Here is a 13,100-nt window from a genome sequence, read left to right on the forward strand (position 1 = left end):
CTTCTGTCCTCCTTAGATTGATGGCAGCTTTTAGATAATTACCGTAATAATTGAGTTTTACACATTTTTCAGAACCTACTCTATATAAATGTTGTGTTATTTATGTCTCCACTACTAGAACCTAAACCTGATGAGGGCAGAATCCATGTCAAGAACACAGTAGGTGTCAATGAACGAATGTGCTGCTTCGCCTTGATGAGATAAAAAACGTAATTCTGTTGAATATTTTGTTTCCTAGTTGTTACAAGAAATAGCCCTCAGAAGTAAGCCTATAAGTGAACAATATCAAGGACTTGAAAGATTCTTTGTTTTTGATAAAAGTGAAAGACTCAACTTACTTCCTTCTCCTAGCTTAGAACGCAGCTATTCCAGTGCTAGGATTACAATTGCAGGTAAATTCAGACATGAAATCAGATCGCCCATGGACCAACTTAATAGTTTTCCCACACATTTTTTTAAAACAGTTCATCCTCATCTTAGGAAATACTGGGCAATTCTGTTCAACAAATAAAATCATGTTCTACTTCCCTAGCTGAAATTATTAGCCCTGTATGAGTTGCCACATATTTATGTCTAAGGCTACTATCAGAATGTGAGAGAACATAACTATAATGAGACTGGGGAGAAATTACTTTTAGAAATGTAGCCCTTACTAAATTGTGTAATAGAAATTCTTTGAATGACTTTATTAACTTTTAAGTAGTGTATGATAACTCCTAAATGCCATCTTAAAAGCAAATCTCAAAATTTCAGGGTCTGTGAGCTTTCTGAGACATACCTATAAATTCCTTTTGAAAGCTAGGTCTTGGTGTCACCTATATTCTTAGATTTCCTGTGTATTCAAATGTGTCTATTCATGTACTAACTAGTATACTTTATGTTATACTGTCATATACTTTTAAAATGATTTGTTTCCATCTAAATGTGTGTGTGTAATATCTTTGCAGAGTTTATTTTTCTTTTTATTAAGCTAGGTGAATCTAATGGTTTTTATTGGATAATTATGAGATTTTGTATTTTATAATATATACCTCACTGTTGTAAATGTTGCTTTTAGCTGAATATTATCCAGTAAGACAATAAACATAATAAAGCAACAGCAGGGAGTTTTCTCCTTTTTCAAATGTATATTATTTTGCCATTTTTCTGTCTTAGGGGACAGAGAATGGGTCCCAGAGTGTAGCATAAGCGCGTATGCTGATGACAGAGTTGCCCTGGGTGTTCTGCAGAGAGCCCAGACCCCGTCATCAATCGGTACTCAGCAGAAGACGGGTAAGAGTCGCCAGAGGCCGCAGTGCTCATTGATGGCTTACTTTGTTTATTAGTTTGTAGCTTAGCAGTTTATTAGGCACCTGAAAATGAGCTTTCACACTTTCATAATTTAAACTTACTCATGTTAACTAACTGTCCTGGACTTTTCTTCCTAAACCAAAAAAACAACAGCGCTCATTACTGTGTTCTTCTCAAAAACATGAGTTACAGTCTTAGTTATTTTCTGTAACAATGTTATAGGAAATAATATTTTTAAAATGTAGCTCAAGATAATGGTGTATATTTTGAACAACCTTTATAAAATACATACTCGGTTTCATTACACTTTCAAGAAACAGTGTATTTATCCTAGAGTTTGCATACTCTTCCACTTGGTTCATATTACGATCAGACGTAGCCATTTGTGAAATGAATGGCTTAGGTTAAAATTGGGACTTGTAGCCGTGGTTAAGACACCTCTGTTCTAAAACTAATGCTGAGTGTGTTAACCCTGGAATCTTGATTTCAGTTAACTCCATTCTCTAACCAAAATAATTGCAAGATTGTCTATAGGGTAACTATTTGACATGTTGAATGCTCGTTGTAATATTTTTCTAGTGAGTGTATGCAGACAATTTTGACATCATTAAAATCAGCAGTATTATTAGGTCATTATTGTTATCTGATAATATCTACTAAAGTAGATTTACTTTTTGCTGAATTTTGTATGAAGTTGCCGTAGATGACTAATGAATTGAGGCAATTCAACACACATGTGTTGAGTGTGTTGCCACTGTGCTGGGCCCTGGGGGAAAAGGGAAGCGTAAGTCATGTTCCCTGAACTTAGGAGCTCACGGTTTAGCAGGAACACTTGATAAAGGAAGCTATTTGTCTGCATTTGAAGGCCATCTTCAAGCCAGAAATTTAACTACATACGATTTTTCCAAATATGTAAGATTTATATTTCTCTCTTGCCCTGAACCCTATGATTAAAACTCCTTGGCTAGCTTAGATCCTTTCCGTATGCATTTATGTTGAGACACTGTCAGATTTAAAAGGTTGTTTTTTAGTAAAAAAAAATCCATTTATGATGAATGTTTTTTGGCGCTATAATTAGGTACCTATTCTCACATCAGTGTTTAGAGCAGCTTCAGAAATTCTGGATGCTTCTTCTGAGGCAGTCAAAGGAACTGTTTTAAGTCACTGTATACTGATGAAAACATGTTCACATTTATGCTATGAGAAATTTGTTACTACGGCAGATCTTTATAAATAAGTAGCCAAATGCCTTTAAGTATCAGTTTGGAGTGATCAGTTGAAATCAACAGTTTACTATAAAAGACATTTGCAGGAGCACCTATCTTAGGCCAGGCATGGCCAGACACTGATGATACAAAATGAGGCCCCATCCCGTAGCCCAGGAGCTTAGAGTTCAGTGCAGGGGTTCTCAAAGGCCAGTGTGAGCATCATCACTGGGGAAGGCTGTTGTAATGTGGATCTCTCCCCTTCGCTATTAGAGATTCTGATTCATTCAGGCTGAGATAAGGTCCAGGAATTTGCATTCATTTTATCAACAACTTCATGTTGTGCTGATGTAGACAGTCCAAAGATCATATTTGAGATAACCGTTATATATATAGAAACACTTAAATTACGCTTATATAAGTTGTATAAAAGGACTAGGAGTAATGTAGATTACTTATCAATTTTGGAAATTGATAGGTAATTAATGATAGTACATGAGATAGTTACTTCTTCAGTCTTTTAGGAATGGAGATGGTAGAATAATTGCTTTGCCATTGAAAAGCGTAGATATGCAAATATTAGAGACTATGTGACATTTCAGCTGAATCTTAAAGAATTAATAAGATTTACCAGTTAGGAGCAGAGGAAATGACTTTCTGGACAGAGGTAGTGGCCTGAAATGAAAATAAAACTTTCCTGGTTATGCCACAAGTTATAGAAATCTTATATTCTGAACTGATGCCAGTTTATAAAGGAATTCCTATCTCTGTAAGATTTTTAAGTTTGTGAATGTAAAAACATGACAGCTATGAAGACGTGTGTTTAGCAGCATCCATTGATTCTCCCTGCCCCCTGCCAAAACCTACTCCTCCCCTGCTCCATTTTCCTGTCTCTGTATAACACAGTCATGCAAACGTTGATGAGTCTGAAACCTGGAGTCATCTTGACTCTTTCTTACCCACCACATCCTATTCACTCCTAAATCCTGCTGATTTCAGTTCTGAAACTGATCCCAAATCTAACCACTTCTATCTTTATTGCTCAAGATGAGCCCAAGCCAGTTGTCCATCATCTCTCATTAGTCTCTCAGTTTCTCTTATGCCTCTCTCCAAAATATGTTGCTATGATTAATTTCCGTCTTATTCTACTGCTTTTAGTTAGTGAGTGAATTGTTTATATTTATAGTCATAAATTTGTTTATAGTTTATAAGGAGTGAATCACATTTTCTGCAAACTTAAACCATAAATTGTGTCTTGTCAATCTCCTGCTTAAAAGCATTCCATAGCTTCTTATATAAGATAGAAAAAAATTATGTTCCTTATCATGCATCACACAGCAGTACCTGAGTTGGCCCTGCCCTCTCTCCTAACCGCATCTTCTCGCACATTACAGCCACACTGGCTTTCTTTCTGTTCTTAGGCTTTACCCTTACTCACTTCATAGCTTTAGAATTTGCTCTTCCCTCTGGTCCAGAATGCTCTGCAGCTTCTCTCTCCATCTTCACACCCTTTTGCGTATGATTGATTCTTTCTCATTATTCCATCTCAGCTTGAATGCTGCCTCCTTAGAGAGGCCTTCTGAAACCACGGTATCCAATGCTCACCTCTTGAGTACCTGGATCATGTTTACGTTCTTGTATCTTTCTCATAGAACCTATCCTTAGATGAAATTATTTTACTTGTTTATTTTCTGCTCACCCTGCCCTTGGTAAGAAAGAAAGCAAGGACCTAACCTGTCCTGTTCATTGGTGTATTCTCAGTGATGGAAAACAGCCTGGTACATTGTCAGCGCTTAGGAAGTGTTTGTGAATGAGTGAAGCAGGATGGCAGGGCTGTGTGGTGTTTGGAGTGCAACTTGAAGGGAGGAGCAAAGTCTCATTCACTTTTGTTTTTGTTTTTGTTTTTTTTTGTTTTAATTTTAATTTTTGTTTTTATAGCAGTGACATTGGATTATAACATTATATAATTGTCAGATGTATATCGTAATATATTTTGAATTCTGTGTAGCTTACATCATATTCACCACCCAAAGACCAATTATAATCCATCACCACACATGTGTGCCTAATTAACCCTTTCCCCCCTCCTCCCTCCCCTCTTCTCCTCTGGTAACCATCAATCCAATCTCTGTTTCTATGTGTTTGTTTGTCGTTGCTTTTACGTTCTACTTATGAGTGAGATCATATGGTATTTGACATTCTCCCTCTGACTTATTTCACTCAGCATAATTCCCTCAAGGTCTATTCATGTTGTCACAAATGGCTGGATTTCATCCTTTCTTATGGCTGAGTAGTAGTCCATTGTGTACATATACCACATCTTCCTTATCCATTCATCCCTTGATGGGTACCCAGGTTGCTTCCAAGTCTTGGCTATTGTGAATAATGCTGGGATGAACATAGGGGTGCATTACACATTTGTGTTTTCAAGTTCTTTGGATAAATACCCAGCAGTGGAATAGCTGGATCATATGGTAGATCTAGTCTTAATTTTCTGTGGAAACTCCATACTGTTTTCCATAGTGGCTGCACCAGTTTGCACTCCCACCAGCAGTGCACAAGCGTTCGCTTCCCCTCCAAAACTTGTTGTTTCCTGTCTTGTTAGTTATAGCCATTCTGACCAGAATGAGGTGGTATCTCATTGTAGTTTTGATTTGCATTTCCCTGATAGTTAATGATGTTGAACATATTTTCATGTACCTGTTGGCCATCTGTATATCTTCTTTGGAGAAATCTCTGTTCAGATCTTTTGCCCATTTTTTAATTGGGTTGTTGGCTTTTTTGTTGTTGAGACATATGACTTCTTTGTATATTTTGGATATTAACCCCTTATCTGATATATGGTTTGCAAATATCTTTTTCCAATTGTTAGGTTATCTTTTCGTTTTGTTGATGGTTTCCTTTGCCGTGCAGAAACTTTTTAGTTTGATGTAGTCCCATTTGTTCATTTTTTCTTTTGTTTCACTTTCCCAGTCAGACATGGTACTTGAAAATGTGCTGCTAAGACCGATGTCAAAGAGCAAGCTGACTATGATTTCTTCCAGAAGTTTCATGTGTTACATTCAAGTCTTTAATCCATTTTGAGTTGATTTTTGTGCATGGTGTAAGGGAATGGTCTACTTTCATTCTTTTGCATGTGGCTGTCCAGTTTTCCCAACACCATTTATTGAAGAGATTCTCCTTTCTCCATTGTATGCTCTTGGCTCCCTTGTCTAAAATTAGCTGTCCGTTGATGTGTGGGCTTATTTCTGGGCTCTTGGTTGTGTTCCATTGATCTATGTGTCTATTTTTGTGCCAGCACCATGCTGTTTTGGTTGCTAGAGGTTGGTAGTATATTTTGAAATCAGGGAGTGTGATACCTCCAGCTTTGTTTTTTTCCCTCAGGATTCCTTTGGCTATTCGGGGTCTTTTGTTGTTCCAGATAAATTTTAGGATTCTTTGTTCTGTTTCTGTGAAAAATGTTATTGGAACTTTGATAGGGATTGCATGGAATCTATAGGTTGCTTTAAGAAGTATAGACATTTTAAGGATGTTAATTCTTCCAATCCAAGAGCACAGAATATCTTTCCATTTCTGTGTCTTCTTCAATTTCTTTCAGCATTGGTTTATAGTTTTTGGTGTACAGATCTTTCAGCTCTTTGGTTAAGTTTATTCCTAGGTATTCTATTCTTTATGTTGTAATTGTAGTTGAGATTGTATTCTTAATTTCTCTTTCTGCTACTTCATTGTTAGTGTATAGAAAGGCAACTGAGTTTTGTATGTTGATTTTGTATCCTGTGACTTGACTGTATTCATTTATTATTTCTAAATTTTTTTCGTGGATTCTTTAGGGTTTTCTATATATAAAATCATGTCATCCACAAATAGTGACAGTTTCACTTCTTCCTGTCTAATGTGGATCCCTTTTATTTATTTTTGTTGCCTGATTGCTCTGGCTAGGATTTCCAGTACTACGTTAGATAAGAGTGGTGACAATGGGCATCCTTGTCTGGTTCCTGTTCCTAGAGGGATAGTGTTCAGTTTTTCTCCATTGAGAATATTAGCTGTGGGTTTGTCATATATGGCCTTTATTATATTGAGGTATTTTCCTTCTATATCCAGTTTATTTAGAGTTTTTTTCGTAAATGGATGCTGTATCTTGTCAAATGCTTTATCTGCATCTATTGAGATGAGCACGTGATTTTTACTCTTCATTTTGTTAATGTGGTGTATCACATTGTTTGATTTGCAGATTTTGAACCATCCCTGCATCCCTGGAATAAAACCCACTTGATCATGATGTATGATCTTTTTAATGTATTGTTGTATTCGATTTGCTAGTATTTTGTTGAGGATTTTTGCATCGATGTTCGTCAGCGATATTGGCCTGTAATTTTCTTTTTTTGTGTTGTCCTTGTCTGGTTTTGGTATCAGGATAATGTTGGCTTTGTAGAATAAGTTAGGAAACCTCCTCTCCTCATCAGTTTTTTGGAGGAGTTTGAGAAGGATAGGCATTAAGTCCTCTTTGAAAGTTTGGTAGAATTCACCAGGGAAGCCATCTGGTCCTGGACTTTTATTTTTTGGGAGGTTTTTGATTACTGTTTCAATCTCTTTACTGGTGATTGGTTTATTCAAATTCTCTACTTCTTCTTGATCTAGTTTTGGAAGTCTGTATGATTCTAAGAATTTATCCATTTCTTCATGATTATCCAATTTGTTGGAGTATAGCTTTTCATAGTATTCTCTTGTAATCTTTTGTATTTCTGCAGTGTCCATTGTAATTTCTCCTCTTTCATTTCTGATTTTATTTATTTGAGCCTTCTCTCTCTTTTTCTTGATGAGTCTAGCTAAAGGTTTGTCAAATTTTTTTATCTTTTCAAATAACCAGATCTTGGTTTCATTAATTTTTGTTATTGTTTTTTTATTCTCTATTTCATTTATTTCTGCTTTGATTTTTATTATTTCCTTCCTTCTGCTATATTTGGGCTTTGTTTGTACTTCTGTTTCCAGTTCCTTTAGGTGCACTGTTAGATCATTTATTTGGAATTTTTCTTGTTTGTTGAGATAGGCCTGAATTGCTATAAAGTTTCTTCTTAGAACCACTATTGTTGTATCCCATAGATTTTGGCATGTCATATTTTCATTTTCATTTGTCTCTAGGTATTTTTTTGATTTCTCCTTTGATTTCTTCATTGACCCAATCGTTGTTCAGTAGCATTTTGTTTAATCTCTACATTTTTGTGGCTTTTCTGATTTTCTTCCTGTAGTTGATTTTTAGTTTCATACCTTGGTGGTCAGAAAAATGGTTGGTATTATTTCACTCTTCTTAAATTTTCTTAAATTCAAGAAAATTTCTTAAATCTTCTTAAATTGAGACTTGTTTTGTGGTCTAATATATGATCAATCCTGGAGAATGTTCCATGTACATTTGAAAAGAATGTGTATTTTGTGGTTTTTGGATGGAATGTTCTATATGTATCTACTAAGTCTATCTGGTCTGAGGTGTCGTTTACGGCCGGTGTTTCCTTATTGATCTTCTATTTGGATGATCTATCCATCAGTGTAAGTGGAGTGTTAAAGTCCCCTACTATTACTGTGTTACTGTCTATTTCTCCTTTTATGTCTGTTAATAGTTGCTTTATATATTTAGGTGCTCCTATGTTGGGTGCATACATATTTACAAGTGTTATATCACCTTGTTTGATTATTCCCTTTATCATTATGTAGTGTCCTTCTTTGTCTCTTGTTATGGTTTTGTTTTAAAGTCTATTTTGTCTGATATACGTATTGCTACCCTCTCATTCTTTTCTGTGCCATTTGCATGGAGTATCTTTTTCCTCCTTTCACCTTCAGTTTGTGAGTGTTTTTAGTGCTGAAGTGTGTCTCTTGTATGCCGTATAAATATGGATCTTGTTTTTTCATCCAGTCGGTCACCCTATGTCTTTTGATTCAGTAATTAGTCTGTTGACATTTAAAGTAGCTATTGATAAATATGTATTTATTGCCATTTTGTTACTTTCTTTTTTCTGGGTGTTTTAGTAGTTCTTCTCTCTTCCTTTCTTCTCTTGCTCTCTTCCCTTGTGGTTTGATGACTTTCTTTAGTAATATGCTTGATTTATTTCCTCTTACTTATTTGTTTACTTATTATAGGTTTCTAGTTTGTGATGACCATGAGGTTTCTGTATAATATTCTATGTATATAGCAGTCTAGATTGAGTTGATATTCTTTTTAGCTTGAGCTCTTTCTAAAAGCTCTACTCTTTTAATCCCCACCTCCCACATTTTATGTTTTTGAAATCAAATCTCATCTCTTGTTTTGTGTGTGTCTATCCATTACCTTCTTAACATTGAAATAGGTAACTTTAGTACTTTTGTCTTTTAACCTATATATCATCTTCACAGGTGGTTGATCTGCTACCTTTACTGTATTTTTGCCTTTACCAGTGATAGTGATTTTATTGCCTGTTTTTTTTTTTTTTTAATTTTCTTATCTCTATTTGTGGTCTTCTCTTTCCCACTTAAATAAGTCCCTTCAGCATTTCTTGTAGAACTGGTGTCTTGGTGATAAACTCTTAATTTTTGCTCATCTGGGAAGCTCTTTCTCTCTCCTTCCATTCTGACAGATAACTTTGATGGATAGAGTATTCTTGGCTGTAGGTTTTTTCCTTTCACACTTTAAATATGTCATGCCACTCCCTTCTACCCTGTAGGGTTTTGGCTGAGAAGTCCACCGATAGCCTTATGTACTTTCTTTTGTATGTCACTTGTTGTCTTTCTCTTGCCACTTTTATGTTTCTCTCTTTATCTTTACTTTTGTACATTTTAATTATAATGTGTCTTGGTGTGTGCCTCTGTGGGTTTATCTTGTTTGGTGCTCTTTGAGCTCCTGTACTTGGATGTCTGTTTCTTTCCTTAGGTTAGGAAAGTTTTCAGCTAGTATTTCTTCAAATAGCTTGTCTACACCTTTGTCTCTCTCTTGTCCTTCTGGGACACCTATAATACAAGTGTTAGTGCACTTGATATTGTCCCAGAGTTCCACTAGGCTGTTCTCATTCTGTCTAATTCTTTTTTCTTTGATCTGTTCAGCTTAGGTGATTTCCTCTAGTCTTGTGTCCAGCTCGCTGATCCATTCTTCTGTATCATCTACTCTGCTATTGAGTCCCTCTAGTCAATTTTTCATTTTCAGTATTGTATTCTTCATTTCTGATTGTTTCTTTTTTGTATTTTCCAATTCTTTGTTGATGTTCTCACTGTGTTCATCCAGTCTTCTTCCCATATCAGCTAGCATCCTTAAGAGTTTTTGTTTGAACTCTTTGTCAGGTAAATTGCTTCTTTCTCTTTCATTTAGTTCTTTTTCTGGGTTTTTGTCCTGTTCCCTGGCTTGGAATGTATTCCTTTGCCTCCTCATTATGACTCTTTCTCTGTGCTTATAGCTATGTATTAGGTGAGTCAGATATGTCTTCCGATCTTGGAGAAGTGTCCTTATGTAAGAGAAGCTTTTTGAGGCTCAGCAGTGTGCTTCCCTCTCATCACTGGTCCAAATGATCCAGGAGTGACTCTCCTGTTTGGGCTACTTGTGTCCTTCTGCTGTGGCAGGGTTGTGCTTACTCCAGGCACCCAGGGAGTCTCGTCTTTCCCTCCCTGACCAGCTGTTTGTGACTTGGGCTTGGGGAGGCTCAGAACCGTTGGATGAAAGGTCTAATAGCACACTCCTGTTTCAGTTTTCCTGTTAATTGAGTATTTACCCAGTCTACCTGGTTGCTAAGCTCAGGGGCTTACAGTTGCTGTAGGCCTCAGGCCTGCAAGGCTATTGTCAGCTCTCTTAGGGTTGCAGCTGAGTGGGGCTGGCCCTAGGCATGGGAGCTCCCAATTGTTTCAGGCTTTGGAAGGTAGAGTCAATCCTTTTTGTGGCTGATTGTGAAGCACAGGTCTTCTGCTACTGATAAGCCCCACCCTGCCACAGGTCCACACACAGTGTCAATACAGCCCTGGTCTGTGCACACTTCCTGACCTCCTGGAGCATACCCAGTTGTCGAACTGCAGAGGCCCTCCACCTCACCACCAATGGCCCCCACAGTTCACCTAGTACTCACACAGGCCCTGCCCCACAGAGGTGGACACACTTACCTGCCTGTAGAGGATCAAGGCTCCCAGTCTATGCAGGCCAACAAGCAGACTGAGGACTTGCTGTTGGGTAGGGCTGGTCTCTAGGCTGGGTTTCCTGCCCTGGCTAAACTGGATTAAATCTGCACTCTAGTGGGTGTGGCAGACCCCTGGGCTATCATGCTAGGGGAAGAACTTCAATGGCATCTGCCAGCCTCTGTGTCAGCACGCCTGTATTAGGTCTCAACAAATGGCTGCCACCAAAGTCTCAGTCTCTGGAGAGATCTCTCTTCTCACCGAGATCCACCCAGAGCCTACCAGGTGAGTTCTTTTCATCAATGGACTGTGCAGCTGCCTTTTTGGCGATTTTAGGTTGCTCTCTGAGATGAGTGAGTTTGTTCACGGGCCCTTTAAGAGCCAGGTTTTTTCTAGCTTTCCTCTGATAGCTTTTCTAGGGGTATCCCCAGTTGCAGTTAAGAGGCAGGAAGCCAGATAGTAGGACACTCGTCTCAGTTGTGCTGAGTCTGAAGGATGCTTATATCAGTAATGTACCCCCATTAAGGTCCCCACTTCTCCATACTTAGGGCAGCTCCCGCCCAGCCAGCTGTGAAGGTCCACGGTTCACAAAGGTGGCTTTGTTCTCTCCAGAAGGAAGTTCTGCCTCTTCCACCTCAGTCATGACTGTACCTTGTTGTGGGGGTTCTTTTTATTCAATTTTCAGTTTTCTCTCCAGGGTAATTTTTCCAAGAATAGTTGTAACCTCGCTGTGTTTGTGTGACGAGGTCAGTTCAGAGTCTGCCTACGCCATCATCTTGATGAGATCTCTCGTTAGTCACTTTTGAATACGCTGATCCCAACACAGTGCCTGGCAGTTTTAGGATTTCAAAATGATTTGAAAATTAAGTTGGATTGGGTATTAATTCATAGGTTCTTAGAGTTGAGGGGATTTGAGACATCATTCTAACTCCTTAATTTTACAGGTGAAATATGAATTTTTATATCTCAGGTCACAGGCTGGTTTCTAATTCAGTAAGACTAGACAATAAGTTTCTACTAAACCATGCTGCTAAATAAAATTTCCATGTATGTTTCAAGAACTCTTAGAAAATACATTTTTCTTTTTCATGTATAACTTCTCAGTAAATCACACAGTGGAGCAAGAATATCAAAAGAGAAAAATGTTTTGCAACTTTTATTCAGGAATAAAATATTGAGTCCTTTGATCAGAACGTTGTTATTGAAACACTATGTAAAAAGCGTGTTGCTCTGCTTATGTTTCATCCACTTCTAATGTTTATACTTAGAATTGCAATAACAATTATTGTTGTATTAAATACTGTTCAGTGAGTGATTCATATTTTTCATGTCCTTATCAGCATTCTTGTGTCCATTGGCACCCTTTTATTCTATTTTCCCAATATTTGGCTTGGTCTCATAATCATAGAGCACATATATTCTTTAGCTAATACCAAGGACAATTTCTTTTGTTATATTTAGAGTGTAACTGTGATCAATGTTAACCTATAATTTCCTAAGATTACGTTGCCAGTGATGGCACAAGTTACTCCAAAATGAATTTATGTTTTTAATCTACAAACTGGACTTTTAAAAAATTACAGAATGATCCCTTCAATCCTGGAATTTTTCATTAGTGCCAGCCTTCACTGTGTTTCAAATCTTAACCCTAGCAATGACATTAATAAGCTTATACAGGAAACATTAGAGGGAATGACATACTCTCCTGAATGAACTAAATAAATAAATCAGATCAAGGACCAAACTGAAGGCTCTTCTGTCTCTTTCTATGTTTTAGGTACTTTCAATTACACTTTGAACTTCTTTCCAGTAAGAAAGATGGTCTGTCTCTTTGCTGTGTGCTAATCATAAGTCCAACCCATCCCCAGTGTACATTTTTTTGTCAGTTGGGATCAATTAACCTCTAACACTGTGGCAACCAGATGTTGTTAGACGAGTTTAGCAAGTGTTTGTACTCTCCTGAATTTTCCGAAGGGCATCTGCATTATGTCAAATTTTTCTCACCTCATATTTGCCTGTGTTGGCAGAAGTCCAGCTCTTTCATCTTCCATGTGTTTGTTTTATTTTAATAGGAGTTCTAAGTTTCTTTTATTTTTACTTGACTGAGACAAAGCACAATACAGGTAGAAGGGTATGATTTTCTCCATAGATCTGAAAGTTTCAATTTATATAGTTGAACCACTGTTATACTCACTGACCTGTGTTTTGACTATTGCTGTTCTGACCACTGCTTCAGGATGCAGAAATGGAAAGTTGCTTTTTTTGATGGCTGTGAATAAAATATTGATTATTTACATACTACAAGAGGGAAATCATTCCAAATTTTAGCATTAAAATAATTCCTAGGGGGGCCAGCCCCGTGGCCGAGTGTTTAAGTTCGTGTGCTCCACTGCAGCAGCCCAGGGTTTCACTGGTTCGGATCCTGGGTGAGGACATGGCACCACTTGTCAGGCCACATTGAGGTGGCCTCCCACATACCACAACTAG

At 37.4% G+C, this 13,100-nt stretch overlaps 1 protein-coding gene across 12 annotated transcripts in view; it reads left to right on the plus strand.

The window, feature by feature from the left end:
- The window catches only part of ZBBX (zinc finger B-box domain containing), a 108,838-nt gene that overhangs the window by 81,940 nt on the left and 13,798 nt on the right, over nt 1-13,100 (plus strand). For 11 of the 12 annotated variants that reach the window (XM_046657793.1, XM_046657796.1, XM_046657787.1 and 8 more), the window contains 2 exons: nt 239-392; nt 1,156-1,272. In XM_046657793.1, coding sequence (XP_046513749.1) covers nt 239-392; nt 1,156-1,272 — 271 coding nt within the window. The remainder of the gene's footprint in view (nt 1-238; nt 393-1,155; nt 1,273-13,100) is intronic. The other variant, XM_046657799.1, reaches the window with a different exon arrangement.

This window comes from Equus quagga, chromosome 4, assembly GCF_021613505.1.
Source record: "Equus quagga isolate Etosha38 chromosome 4, UCLA_HA_Equagga_1.0, whole genome shotgun sequence".
NCBI classification, from domain to species: domain Eukaryota; kingdom Metazoa; phylum Chordata; class Mammalia; order Perissodactyla; family Equidae; genus Equus; species Equus quagga.